This window comes from Sorex fumeus, unplaced genomic scaffold (assembly GCF_029834395.1).
Source record: "Sorex fumeus unplaced genomic scaffold, SorFum_2.1 ptg000050l, whole genome shotgun sequence".
Lineage (NCBI taxonomy): Eukaryota > Metazoa > Chordata > Mammalia > Eulipotyphla > Soricidae > Sorex > Sorex fumeus.
The window spans coordinates 18,486,744-18,501,669 of record NW_026606107.1 but is presented as its reverse complement, the minus strand read 5'-3'; the positions used below and the strand labels follow the sequence as shown (position 1 = coordinate 18,501,669).

The following is a 14,926-nucleotide window of genomic DNA, read 5'->3' as shown; positions in this document are numbered from 1 at the left end:
ACTGGTTCTTAACTTTCAGACTGCTCATTTGTCTTTTTCTTGTGCTCTCCACAGGGATGTTTTATTTTTGAAAGACTGTGTGGGCCCAGAAGTGGAGAAAGCCTGTGCTGACCCTGCTGCTGGGTCTGTCATCCTGCTGGAGAACCTCCGGTTCCATGTGGAGGAAGAGGGGAAAGGAAAAGATGCTTCTGGGAACAAGGTACAACTTGTGATTTTCCACCTAGATGGGGATGAGGGCTGAGTCTGTAAGTGACTGTGATTGAAGATTCGAGAGATTCGAGAAGCTCTGGTCATCCTTTACCTTTTCATTGAAGTATAACAAAACATAACAATACATTTATCACACAAATAAACACAACTGTGTAATCACGACATAGGTCATAGGAAAGGTAATTCCCAGCATGGCACATGCCCTCTTCATGCTCAGAGGTTTTCAACTACCTTTGTTTATGTATATAGAATTTTATTATTTTTTGTGTTTTGGACCATGCTTGGCTGTAGTCAGTGTCTCTTTTTGGCCCTGTTCAGGGATTCCTCTTAGTGGGCTTGGGGGACCATATGGGATGTTGGTAACTAACTTCGGTCAGCCGTTTGCCAGGCAAGCACCTTCCCTGCTGTACTGTTTCTCTAGCACCATGATTCACAGTACGTTTTTCTTTTTGTTTATGGACAAAACTTGGCTGTGCTCAGGGCTTACTTCAGGGTGTACTTCTGGTTCTCCACACATGGATCGCTCCTTGTAGGGCTTGCGGAACCATATGCTGAGGACTGAATTTAGGTTGGCTATGTGCAAGGCAAATTCCCCCTATACCAACTCTCCAGATTAGTTTACAGTACTTTTAATGAGTGATTTTCATGCCTATAATGTTCAAACACCATCTACCAGCATTCAAACACCTTCTATTATTGCAGGAACCACCCTCCTTGGTAATTGCTCTTGGTAAGCCCAATTCTATAAGCCAGTTCTCAATGAAGAATTTTATTTTCATTTTTCTGGGCTTTTTGGCCATAGTTGGCAGTGCTCAGCTCTTACTTCTGGTGCTTCGTTCAGGTATCATTCCTGGCGGTGTCGGGGATTGAACTGGGGTCAGACATGTGCAAGGGAAGCACCTTAGCCTCTGCACTGTCTCTCTGACCCCTGAACTATCTTTGACAGATATATAAGCACCATCTCAATGCAAAGAGTATTAGGTGAATATGCTGCTTTCTAAATGTTCCTTTGTTGCACACCAGGGTTAAGGTATTACTTGCTAGGTCAGATGTATGTCCAGCATAGCCGATTTTAGCTTAGTTTTGGCCAAGGCTTCAATAATTATTTTGTATTAACAGGTCTTTGTATTTTGGAAGGGAAATAGGTATTCTTACTAAAAAGGGGAATTAATTTAATGCTTGACTTTGGTAAGCATTAAATTAATTCCCCTTTTAGGTTGATGCTTTAAAGATAGCAAATTAAACTGTTTATACTTTAAAGATAGCAAATTAAATTTGACACATTTGGGAATTTCTTATAAAGGAATTATATGGTCAGAGAAAGAACTTTTCTGTGTTAAAAGGAAAAGGCTTGTTTGGGAATACTTGGTGGTTATGAGGATATATTCCTGGATTTAAGGCATTTTTCTGAACTGTAAAGTATATTTCTTTGATTTTCTTTTTAAGATAGGGAAATATAGGCCATCATTTTAAAAAGAGATAGTCTCAGAAATAGCGGATTTGACTAAAGTTAGAGGTAATGGTGCTCTTGATAGGCTTTATAATTCAGTCCATTAGCAAACTATTTCAGAGGAGGGGATGAGGTTGGGCCACAGCCATCACTGCTTAGGGCTTACTCTTGGCTCTGTGCTCAGAGCTTACTCCTTAGGAGGCTACATTTGGTTGGTTGTCCATGTAAACTTTCTTAGTTTCCATATGCATAGTAAGTGCCTTACTTACTGTACTATCATTCTGGCCCTGGTAAGCTTTTCTCTTTTTTCTCTTTTTGGGACACACATGGCAATGCTCAAGGGTTGTTTCTGGCTCTGCTCTCCGCTCAGGAATTACTCCTGCTGGTGCTCGGGGGACCATATGGACTGTAGTGTTGGGGATCAAACTTAGGTTGGCAGCGTACAAGGCAAATGCCCTCCCTGCTGTACTGTCACTCTGGCCCCTTGGCAAGCCGTTTTTAATTGTTTTTTTGAACCATGGTACTCAGTGGCTACTCCTGGATTAGTGCTCAGCATCACTCTTAGCAGTACTTGGAAAGCATGTGGTGGCAGGGCTCAAACCTGGGGTTCCTGCATGCAAAGCATTTACTCAGCCCATTGAACCATCTCTGATCCTAGGTCATCTAACTTTGGTGTTTGGACCATACCCGGTGGTGCTCAGGGCTTATTCCTTGCTCTGTGCTCAGGGATGAATCTTGGTGGTGCTTGGGGAACATGTGCAGTGTCAGGAACTAAAGATGGGTCAGCTCCATGCAAGGCTATAATCTTACTTGCTGTACTATCTCTCCAGCTCCATATAGTCTATAATAACTGTATATAGATGGTGGAAAAGTTATGCACCTCTTTCATTGTTATGCAGAAGAAACCATAGGTAACCCAAGAAACAAACAAGCAAAATTCAGGTATTAAATTCTGAGCTGGCTCTTTGAGAATGACTCAAAGCAGGTTACTTTAGAACTTTTCACAATTAAGGTCTTTCATTTTAAGGACCAAGCTTAGTGACTCACTCTGTTCTACTTGTGACATTTCATAAAGTAATCTGAGTGTCTGCCTTTTAGCAGTTTCTTTTCTTAGCACTTCAGGTCCTGTTTTTTCCTTAGCCTGTTTTTGGCATGGTCTTGCTACAGTAGTATGAGTCAAATGCTGATCTAAAATTTGATGCCCTTTAAAATTAAAGCTCATGTAAAACAAACTTAACTCTAGGCCTTAGAAATGGCAGGAGGTGGGGCCAAAGCAGTACTACTTTGGGTAGGGCACTCGTCTTGCGTGTGGCCTTCCTGGGTTTGAAGAGTTACTTCCTGGGTATCCCATATATTTTGCTGATACTCCAGGAGTGACCCCTGAGCTTAGAGCAAAGAGTAAGACCTGAGTACTGCCAGGTGTGGCTCCCAAACACTGTCACTGTCCTCCCATTCATCGATTTGCTCGAGTGGGCCCAGTAACATCTCCATTATGAGACTTGCTGTTACTGTGTTTGGCATATCAAATATGTCACGGGGTAGTTTTCCAGGCTTTGCCGTGTGGGCCAGATATTCTCAGTAGCTTGCTGGGCTCTCCAAGAGGGGCAGAGGAATCGAACTCGGGTCAGCCATGTTGGCTGCATTCAAGGCAAATGCCCTACTTACTGTGCTATCGCTCCAGCCTGGCTCCAAAACAAAAACAGAAAGAAATGGCAGGAGGCAGTTGGTAAGTTGAAGCATAATTTATTTAGGAGGAGATGAACCAACTATGCTAGAATGATTAAAAAAATTAACAGTACATTTAGTGTTCACTGGTTTTCAGCACTCAATCAGCATTTCACAAGTCAGTCTTCAGTTCAAAATGGTGAAAGGACCAAAGTGAGGAAATAAAATATTTCTTTTGACCTCCAGTTGTCCACATTCTTTTCCTTCTAATTAAGGATCAAAAATGAGAAAAACCTTTAGTTGATTCTCTTAATACTTTTTTTCATGGAGAAACTTTAATTTGTCCAATTTTTCCTCAAATGATTCTGAAATAGAAAAGTGATACATTTTTAGCAGAATTAGTCAGGTTTATATGATGAATTAGTGTCAAAGGTGAGTTTAGAACCCAGGTCTCTTGGCAGTCAAGTAATATTTTCATTACTGTATGTCTCTTCTTTCAAACATAAGAGTGTTCTACAGTTTTCAGTTTTAGCTTTAGTATGAAAGCTAAAACTGCATTCTTTGCATTATTAGTCTTCCTGGGAGCCCCTTTGACATAGAAATGAATGTTGGCTGAAATGAATGTTGGGACTGTGCTGTGAACTCTCCTGTGCCATAATCCCCTTCATCTGGCTTGCGTCCTCTGCATTTTTGTTTTGTCTCCTGACAAGTCTTTGCTTGATTCATCTTCTGTCCTACTTTGAGGAGGAATACCAAGATAGTGACTTACCCTTCTAAGGTCCTATCCTTTACTTCTGTTTTTTTTTGTTATTCTCCTTTTTGTGTGCCAAACTTTCAGGCAAGACTATCAACATAACACCTTTTGAGGCTGGATAAATAGTACAGCAGTGCTTGCTTTGCATGTGGCTCCTTCTCAGTAATAGCTTTTTTGGTTTTGGGGCTGTACTTAGTGGTGCACAGGAGTTACTCCTGGCTCTACACTCAGGAATTACCCATGATGGTGCTTGGGGGGACAATATGGGATGCTGGAGATTGAACCCAGGTTAACTGTATGCAAGGCAAGTGCTCTACTGTTGTACTATTGCTCTGGCCCCTAGTAATACCTTTTAGTCAACATAAAATATTTCTGAGTTCCTTTTTTGTTGTGTGTTTCTACCATTGTTGTCCTGGCCTGTTGGTGTTCTCATGAAGAATATATCTGAGTTTTCTTTGCATGAAAGCCCGTTTAGACAGAAACTTGGGTCAAATATGATTCTTTTACAAGAATATTATAAAATAAGGAAGTGAGTCAAAATAAGGCAAGTGAAGGATAATTAGAATCTGTTTCTAAGTGTTGGGACAGAGACCAGTGGATGTGGTAAGCTTCATATAGTTAGACATTGAGTCAGTGCTCAGGCATCTTCACTTTGCAGTTTTAGGGAGGGCAAAGAAAGGCAAAGACACTTAGAAAAATCACCATATGGAAAAAGAAAGCACACTTTATTGTTGGTTGTATAAACTGCTGTCCATTAACTCAGGATCTTTGGAGATATTTAAGAGGACTCTTGGTATGGTTTTAGACTTGGTTTGTCTTTGAAGCCATCAACATTTCCTGTGTTTTTAAAATTATTCTTTGATTTTCTCTACAGATTAAAGCTGAGCCAGCCAAAGTAGAAGCCTTCCGAGCATCACTTTCCAAACTAGGGGATGTCTATGTCAATGATGCTTTTGGCACTGCTCACCGAGCCCACAGGTACAAAGTTTCTTTTCTGATGACAAGACAGGGCAGTATTCCATTCCTCAGATTACTCAAGCAGCCCAAACTCTGGGTTGCTTTTGGCAACTGTGATCCTTCCTCTAGTTGGTGAAAGAGTCAGTTTCTCTGTGGCTTGTGCTGACTTACATTGACTATCCCTGATTTAAGGAGGAAATAAAAATGAAAATTGTTGGTTATTTTGTTTGTTTTGGACCATTGCTGATGGTGCATAGGACTTCCTCATGGCAGGCCCAGGGGACCATAATGTGGTGTCATAGATAAAATCCAGTCGGCTGTGTGCAAGGCAGGCACTCTGCCTTCTGTACTATTGCTCAGGTCCCCAAGTTGGGAGTTTTTTGTTGAGTTTTGGGAATAGGTTGCTTTTTCTCTCTTAGGATATTTGATGTAAAATTTCACCTTTGTGAATGTTGTAAGATCACAGTGTTATGTTGTCAGCAGGAAGCAAATTGAGGAATTCCATCCTGTTATCAATTGACTGATTATTGATTCTGGTTATACTCTTGACCTGAAGAAAGTCAGTTGGGTATCTTAAATTCTACTTAGGGGCCAGAGATATGGTATAGGGGCTAAGGCACTTTTGCCTTGTAAATGGCCAGCCACTATTTGATCCCCGGCACTATATATGATCCCCTGAGCATGACCAGGAGTGCTCAGATCCAGGAGTAAGTTCTGAGCACAGTGGGTCTGGCACAACAAAAAAAAAAATACAATTGTTACTCAGGTCATTGCTTTTTACTTGTTTTTTTGTGGCACTGTATTATTGGTAAAACAAAAAGCTTGTACCTTGCTTTTGTTGCAGTTTGTGGATAAAAACAGTTACCTCTTGGAATCTTAGAAGTGAAAACATTTCAGTGATAAGAATATGGACTGTGGGATTGGTTGAATTGGTAGATATTGGGTTAAGTTTGAATTTCTCTGATCTTTTCTAGCTCCATGGTGGGAGTCAATCTGCCACAGAAGGCTGGCGGTTTTTTGATGAAGAAGGAGTTGAACTACTTTGCCAAGGCCCTGGAGAGCCCAGAAAAACCCTTCCTGGCTATCTTGGGCGGGTATGAAGAATTCTTCAGATTGTGCTTTTAAGTAATGTATTTGCCAGATAGAACAATCAGACTGGGTAACAGGAGAATTTAATAAAGGTATTAATCAATAAAGGTGGTGTGGATGGGGTTAGGGAACCCAAAGAGGGCAGTTCTTTATCTGGAGTTTGCAACAACCATCACAACCCCTAGTCTTGAAGGGACAAGGGAGAGAGTTTGTCAAAATTAAGAGGGGGAAGTTGTGTAGAGAGGGCCTTCTGGAAGAACTTTGTAAATTTTGGTAAAGGGAGCCTAGGGAATGTTCAGCCTTTCAATCTTCTACTGGTGTAACTCTTACCAGCTGCAACCCAAATGACATCCAGAGTAAGCCCCTCGATATAGTTCATGCAGGTGAGCCTTCGGGACTGCAGAGACTGAAAAGGATTTCCTTAGCATAGGTGCTTATCCAACAGGTTTTGAAGTGTTTGAATCTTTCAGTTCAGAACTATTCAGCCTTTCAATACAAAGAATCTGGCGAGGTATTAACTTAAAACTTTTTCATATGTGTTTTTGGGAGTGGGGAAGGTGTTGGACCATACGTGGTGGTAGTGGGGATTGCTCCTGGCAATGCTTGGGGGACCACATGCAGTGCTGGGCTTGACCACATGCACAGTAAGTACTTGAACCTTTGTACTATCTCTCCAGCTCTTTCGTAATATTTAATATTTAGAATTGATTTCTTCAGGGCACATACTTGTTTATTTTCTCCTATGGGGAAAGGATATCATGTCTATAATGATATCCTAGTTTGAATGGCTTAGTTAAGAGTAGAACTTCCAGGGCTGGAGAGATAATATGGAGGTTAGGGTACTTGGTCATATATGGTCCCCCAGCACGGCACAGAGCTCAGTGTGACCTCTGTACCATTGGGTGTGCCCCTCACTAAAATAGTAGAGAAATTCCAGAATTTTGAATGGAGAGCTAGGAGGTTAATTTTAGGTGATAAAATAGGGACAGGAAGCTGTGAGTTTGGAAATAGGTAGGAGCAACCTCTGTTTCACTAGAGGCTCCTTATCTCCTATGAGCTGAGCAGGTCTGCCCCCAGCTTCCCCCAAGATAATACACTCCCTTAGCACTTTCCTGTGATATTTGACTTGGATTTTGTTGTCAATTTTAGCATAGCAGGTAGAGCATTTGCCTTGCATGCGGCTGACCCGGGTTTGATTCTTCTGCCTCTCTCGGAGAGCAAGCTACCGAGAGTATTCAGCCCGCACAGCAAAGCTTGGCAAGCTCCCCGTGACATATTCGATATGCCAAAAACAGTATCAATAAGTCTCACAATGGAGATGTTGCCCGCTCGAGCAAATCAATCAACAACGGGAGGACAATGCTACAGTACTGCAGTGCTACTTGCTTTTTAGACTTTGAGGCCACTTTCAATGTCCTAAAAATAATTAAGGTTCATACAGGTTGTTTTCTGTATCCTGGAAGCATTTCCCTATGTACTGGTTTAAAAAAATCGGGATTATCCTTTTGCTTCATTGGGGAATAAGATCTGAGCTGCCTGATCCATCTGGTAGTTAAGATCAGGCTTTAAAGAGTGTGAAGTAGCTATTTTGGGGGAAGCTGACGTGCAGGGTTTTTAAACCACGTTTCTTACAGTGTAGTCTTATTAACAACTCTTGGGAAAATTTTACATTGAACAGTTCTACAAAATTGAGCACAAACTTACTGTTCAATCCTTCATACCACATATGGCACCATTTGTGGCCTATCACACCCTGGAAAACATAATTCTCCAAACCCTAAACACTCTTGTATAAAAACTGGAACAGGTATGGTTGAGAGAATAGTATATAATAAAAACTTCTAGGTACCCATTTCCCTGCTTCAATAATGTGACTTTTTGGTCAGTTTTGTTTTATCTCTTCTCTAGTTACCCGCCCCTGTACCACCTTTTATTTTGGGGCTACACCCCTCTGTGCTCAGGGCTTACTTCTGGCTCTGTGCTTAGGGTCTCTCCTGGTAGTGCTCAGAAGACCACATGTAGTACTAGGAATATAGCCCCTTTTTGTTAGTATTTTGTAGATCCTTTCCCATTGCAGTTAAATTCATCCCTCTCCTTCCTTTTGTTTTTGTTGAAATGACCATGAGTAACACACTTGGTTACAGTGTTCATACACTTGTTGGTATTCCTGGGGTTGGCATACTTGGTGGTGCCACTCTCACACACTTAGTTGTGGTGTCCAGAGATCTCACATGGTTTTCCAACTTCTTATTTTATTTTATTCCTTTCATTTTCTTCAGATTGTTTTTCCCCAAGCGATAGCACAGCGGGTAGGGCGTTCGCCTTACAAGCGGCCAACATGGCCGACCCGAGTTCGATTCCTCCACCCCTCTCGGAGAGCCCGGCAAGCTACCGAGAGTATTCGATATGCCAGACACAGTAACAACAAAGTCTCCAATGGAGACGTTACTGGGCCTGCTCGAGCAAATCGACAATCAACGGGAGGGCCTTTACCTTTACCTTATTTTATTAAATCACTGTGATGTACAAAGCTTTTCATAGTTGGGACTTTGACATACAATGTTCCATCACTGATATCTCCACCAGTGTTAACTTCCCTTTATCAGTGTTCCCAGGTTTCCTATCTGACCCCTTCCCACAGCCCTAGCCTCCCTTTTTGACAGACACCTTTTTAAGTTTGGTTGTTATAGTTTCGGTCCCTTGATTTCTTTTTTTTCTTTTTTTAATGATCTCTTGATTTCTGTGTTTATTAACTGTGTGATTTAGATATTTTCTTCTGTTATTCCTTAACACTACCGATGTACGTGAATACCCTTTACCCCTACCCCTATTCCTTCTAATCTATCTTTTTTCCACTCCCCCTTTACTCTGTTTCTTTCCTCTCCTTCCTGTACTCTAGGGACAAAGGTGATCTAAGCATCTCCACTTTAAACTATCCAGTTACTCTGAATACCACATACTCTGTATACCACATATACGTCATATCATCCTGTTTTTGTCCTTTTAGATCTCACACATTTGTGGTGGTGGTAGGGATCCAAAATGGCCATGTTGCTGGGACTGTACTCAGCATTTGGGGTGGTGCCTGGGATCAAACTTGGTGCTTTGTGCCCATAAGGCAGGTGCTGTACGACAGAGCCACATCCCAGAACTCATTAGAAAATATCATCCCCAATATCTTAAAGAAAGTTTTATATATTATATATTTCTACTTACAATGTTTTTGTATGTATTTTATAACTGATGAGTTTTCTTATAGCAACAGGAGGACAGTGCTACAGTGCTACCTAATAATTTAAATCTGTTTTTGTTTTTTTGGGGCCATACTCAGCTAAGCTCAGGGGTTACTCCTGGCTCTGCACTCGAATTCCTTCTGGTGTTGCTCGGTGGATCATACAGGATGCCAGAGATCAAACTTAGGTTGGCCTCGTGCAAGGCAAATGCCCTACCCACAGTGCTATTGCTCTGGCTCACAATTGAAAACTTTTTTTTTACTATGAATATATGGTATGCATTTAGTAGTAGTTATCCTTTATCTCAGGAATGTCTTTTTATAGTTTTTTTTTAAATATGATCCAGATGTAGTCCGTGCTTGGTTGTAAGGTATATTTATATAATTTTCCTCTTCCTTATATTTTCATTCTATTGATTTGTTGAAGAAATGGCATTTGAAATATATAATATCCTCTATTGTTTAGAAATTGTTGTATCCCTTCCTTTTCTTTCTCTTTTTTTGTCCTGCTTCTCCCATATCCCACCCCAATAAAGTAATTAATCCATTCTTTCCCTTGGTGGTAATCCTCACTAAGGAGATACATTTTTGCCATCTATTCTACAATGTGACTACTTTTTTGAAAATCTATTTCCAAATCCTAACATAGGACCTCTTATGGGATAGATATCATCTTTTTTATTGAATGAAGAGAGAGACAGGTCCAAGGTGATTTGTTCACTTAAGTGTGATTGATTTAGTTATATGAGAAGGTTTAGCGAAGACAAACTATTATTGAGGAAGTTAAAGGTGTACTTCAGATGATTTTTTCCCTTTTATTTGGATCTTTTTATCTTATAGGGAGCAGGTATGTCTGTTTATTGCTTATTTTGCGCTATTAGAATATAAATCCAAAGGGCTAGGGGAAATCTCTGTTTTTGCCCATTGATATTTCTCAAAGATCTAGAACAGTGGTTCGGACAAAATAAATGCTTAGTAAATGCACTGGGCTAATGACTAGTATAGTAATAAATACCATAAAGCAAATATTCCAGCAAATGATCACTATCATGAGTATGTATTTACACTAGAAATACTGGCTACAATTAGCTGCCTTACTCAGGCACAATTAGCAATCTTGACTCTGATTTTAGGGGGAGAAGGTGCAAAGTAGACCTATTTGAAACTCACGGTTCCTTTATGTTTATTTTGTGTCTGTGTATGAGGTATCAAACTAAGCGCTCCATACATATAGGGCAGGCACTCTACCCCTGACCACATCCCTGGCCCAGAAACTCACATTTCATTTAGAGACTGGTGGGTCTTTTGAGCCTCTCATGGTATAGAGCAGATGTTTTGGCCCTTTTCACAAAATAAAATTTTAAAAAAGTTATTTAGCATCCCGAGGAAACCTGTTTTCTTTTCTTTTCCTTTTTTTAATTTTTTAAAAATTTTTCAATGAATCACCATGATGTGCAATTACAGACTTACAAACTATTGTGATTACATTTCAGTCATAAAATGATCGAGTACCCATCCCTCCATCAATGCACATTTTCCACCAATTTCCCAGTATCCCTCCCGCCACTTTCTTTAAGTGAACAACAGAAACACCCCCAAGTTGTGCTGAAGGCTTCTGACGCCACCTACTGGAAAGACTGGGTTAGAATTATACCTTGAAGAATTTCTTAGAAATGGGTATGAGGAATATAAAGTTAGCCAGTATTTTTGTCACTTGTGGGACATTTCTTTTATCCTGTGCCTTGAGAGAAAAAACTTGGACTGTATAATTTAATTTCCTTATCATGTTTGTTCTTTTTGGTGATGATTCTTGCTTTCTCCTCTAGAGCTAAAGTTGCAGATAAAATCCAGCTGATCAATAATATGTTGGACAAAGTCAATGAGATGATTATTGGTGGTGGAATGGCTTTTACCTTCCTTAAGGTGCTGAACAACATGGAGGTAGGAAACTAAGGACAAGTGGATGTGAAGTAGTTACCCATGATAAGTAGAGCATGTGAAAAAAACCCCAGTATCTGACTTGAACATTAAAACCTCCCATTTAGGGACTGGAGAGATAGTACAGTGGGTGGAGTAAGGCATTGCATGGGTCCGTCCGGCTCTGATCCCTGGCATTATATGGTTCCGTGGGCCTGCCAGGAGTAAGTCCTAAGCACTGTCGAGTGTGGCCATAAAACAAAATAAACAAAAGTTCCCATTTAAATTTATTTTAGCAATTTTTCTGTTCATTTTTCTATGATAAACTCAGGGTTTAAACTCAGGGTCTCACACATGTGAGGCACACGCTCTGCCACTGAGCCACCTACCCTTTTCTTTTTGCATTGTTATTTTAAATTGTTCCTGTCTGCTTGGTGTGGTAATCAAGTTCTTCATACAGAGGCTGATCTTCATTACCTTGTTTCCCTTGTATAGATTGGCACATCTCTGTTTGATGAAGAGGGAGCCAAGATTGTCAAAGACCTGATGTCCAAAGCTGAGAAGAATGGTGTGAAGATTACCTTGCCTGTTGACTTTGTCATTGCTGACAAGTTTGATGAAAATGCCAAGACTGGCCAAGCTCTTGTGGCCTCTGGTATACCTGCGAACTGGATGGTGAGTCACTTGTATAGTGAATAAAAAATATTTTGGTATTATTTATTCAATCAACAAGCATTTAAAAAACAATCTCTATAGATATCTACTAAAAGGCTCCCTCCTTGGAGGAGAATGGATAGGGTGAAAGTAGTGGCAGCAGATTTTTGCTTTATCAGTAATATGGGACAGAACTATTTTCTGTCTTTTCATGTATTTAATATATTAAGTACGTATGTCCTGGAGGGCTGCTATGTACTTTCATGATTTGTATTGCTAACGAAACTCTGGTATAAGAAATCTTATGTACAGGAAAACATTAAGATAGAAGTATATTGATTACAATCAGGTGTGTGTATATGAATATTATAGATATATATTTGTGTGAATGTGTGTATATAAAAGACTAAAGTTTATTAGTGTTCTCTGCATGTTATTTTAGTAGTTGTATAAAATTGTGCCATAGTGATTAGTTCACTTAATAACTATTCTTCAGTTAGGCATTTATTTTTTAGTTCACTATTTCTCAGAATATGGTCCCAAAAAACAGTGTTATAAGCATTGTTTGGGGACTTGCAATAATAAATGCGTGTACTTGGGCTCCACATTCAGACCTACTGAATCAGAAACACTTGCGATGGAGCCCATTGATCTGCTTGAACAAGTCTTCCTGGTGATTCCAATACACACCAAAGTTTGAGAACCTGTGATCTTGTTCAGTATCTCTTAGCATCCGCACTATTGACATCTCAGGTAGTTTTTGTCATGGTGTAGCTTGTTTAAGGCCTTCTTGGTGATATACTGTTATGCCAGTTGTACTCCCTCTCAAGTTGTAGAAATGAAAAAAATGCCTCTAGACGTTGCCCCATATTCCCTTGGGAACCCTGAAGACATCAATCTAGTTTTTAAACTTGCATAAGAAATGTGACTATAGATACAATAAATTTGAACACAGACCCTGAGACTTAATGTTCCATGGAGGACATGTACAGGTTTATAATTTAAAAGATTTTAAGGGTAATTTTTAAGTCTAGAAGAAAATCTTTGAGTCTTGAGTTCTAGTCATGTTGACATTTACTCCTCTAAGTAGCTTTGGTTGGTAGCTCATCTCTTTGTTGTTTTGGGTGTCACCCAGTGACACTCGGATCATTCCTGGTGCTGCTTGGGGGACCATATGTGGTACCAGGAATCAAACCTAGTTCAGCCACATGCAAGGCTAGTGCCTTACTGCTGTTACCTCTCTGGTCCTTCATCTTCTCTTTTAACTCTGCCCTTTAGGGCTTGGACTGTGGTCCTGAGAGCAGTAAGAAGTATGCTGAGGCTGTTGGTCGGGCTAAGCAGATCGTCTGGAATGGACCTGTAGGTGTATTTGAGTGGGAAGCTTTTGCCCGAGGAACCAAAGCCCTTATGGATGAGGTGGTGAAAGCTACTTCCAGAGGCTGCATCACCATCATAGGTAAGGAATCTTGTACAAAGCTTATGCAAATCTCAGCTGATAGAAGAAAAAAAGTAGAAGGTAAGTGGTTAACTCTTCCTAGATTTTTCTTTATTTGTGGGTGCCAGGGATTAAACCTAGGACCTCACACATGCAAGGCAAATGGTCCACTATCAAGCAACGTCCACTACAGTTCTAGGTTTCATAACAGTGGATGAATCTTGAATAAAACAGCTATGTACTTCTCAAGGAGTCTCTTAATGAGTTGGGGGTTCATGTTATTAGTTAGGCTTTAGGCAGTATTCCCTATAGTTTGTGTGCCAGTCTTTTTTCTTTCTTGCCTTTTTCCCTTTCCATGTTGCTTTTTATTTAACAGGTGGTGGAGACACTGCCACTTGCTGTGCCAAATGGAATACGGAGGATAAAGTCAGCCATGTGAGCACTGGAGGTGGAGCCAGTTTAGAGCTCCTGGAAGGTGAGGTTCTTCCCTGTGTTTTTATTTAGCTTGTTTGGGGGAAGGATGGAGTCTGTTCAGTGAGAGGTGGGTAGAATAGAGTGGAAATAGTTAATACGTTTCATTGTCATTAGTAGTCACTATTAGTTTGGGCAGTACAAATGGAGGAACTTAACATAAAGCTCCTGGCATCTATTTGATGTGGGAAGGGGCAGATAGGAAAGGTAGATAGACCTCAAGGAGGCCTGCTCTGGTAGACCTGAGACCCAAAATGCAAATTACCAACTCCTGGCCATATATCCTAAAGAAGATCTGATATTATTGGGAAGACAGAAATGGGCAAATCTCTCATAGTGGGCCCTATAGTAATGCTGTTTATATGTGTGTGCTCTCTCAAAAACAGGTAAAGTCCTTCCTGGGGTGGATGCTCTCAGCAATGTTTAGTATTTTCCTGCCTTTCGGTTCCTGTGCACAACCCCTAAGTCAAGTTAGTATTTTCTGCATCTTCACTTGGCATTAGCTAAAATCTTTCCCTATGTCAAGATTCAGCTAGTAGCCAATAGATGAAGCAACAGGAGCCCTTAACAATTACACAGCATCTCAGCTTATCTTTTTACTGCATCCTGGATCTGCCTACATTCTTCAAGATCCCATTTGAGTTTCTTAGTGACTAAACCATTATGCATTTTAGAGTGTGTATATTTATATTTTGCCTGTTAAAAATGAGCTGTGAGCTTAGTTCTCTTTTTGAAGTAGTTTATTCTAATAATCTTTATCAGTGTTTCACTACTCAGCATGGAAACAAGATGAAATTCCAGCTCTATGGAAGGGGGATGAAATTGGTGAACTATTAAATAAATAATAAAAGTAACTATTGAGACTGGAATTTTTTTTTCTGTCATACTTTGTTAGTATGAGAATAGAATTTTAAAATTGCTACAGTTAAGGTGTGGTGTGTTTATAATGATACTAGCATTCATGGTCTTGGTGTGCATAGTTACCTAACTACCAACAGTGCCAAGACCCCCCACTCATACCCCTCTCTCACTTCCAGGGAGAACATAATTTTTTTATGAAAGAAAACAAAATTTTAATGTTTTAATTTAAAA

General features: G+C 40.2%; 1 protein-coding gene across 1 annotated transcript in view; it reads left to right on the top strand.

The window, feature by feature from the left end:
* PGK1 (phosphoglycerate kinase 1) overlaps window positions 1-14,701 on the top strand; it is a 28,613-nt gene extending 13,912 nt beyond the window's left edge. Inside the window, exons 4-11 of the mRNA XM_056124101.1 lie at window positions 55-199; window positions 4,954-5,057; window positions 6,011-6,130; window positions 11,184-11,298; window positions 11,770-11,949; window positions 13,207-13,384; window positions 13,740-13,838; window positions 14,221-14,701. Coding sequence (XP_055980076.1) covers window positions 55-199; window positions 4,954-5,057; window positions 6,011-6,130; window positions 11,184-11,298; window positions 11,770-11,949; window positions 13,207-13,384; window positions 13,740-13,838; window positions 14,221-14,261 — 982 coding nt within the window. The 3' untranslated portion in view covers window positions 14,262-14,701. The remainder of the gene's footprint in view (window positions 1-54; window positions 200-4,953; window positions 5,058-6,010; window positions 6,131-11,183; window positions 11,299-11,769; window positions 11,950-13,206; window positions 13,385-13,739; window positions 13,839-14,220) is intronic.
* The last annotated feature ends 225 nt before the right edge of the window (window positions 14,702-14,926 follow it).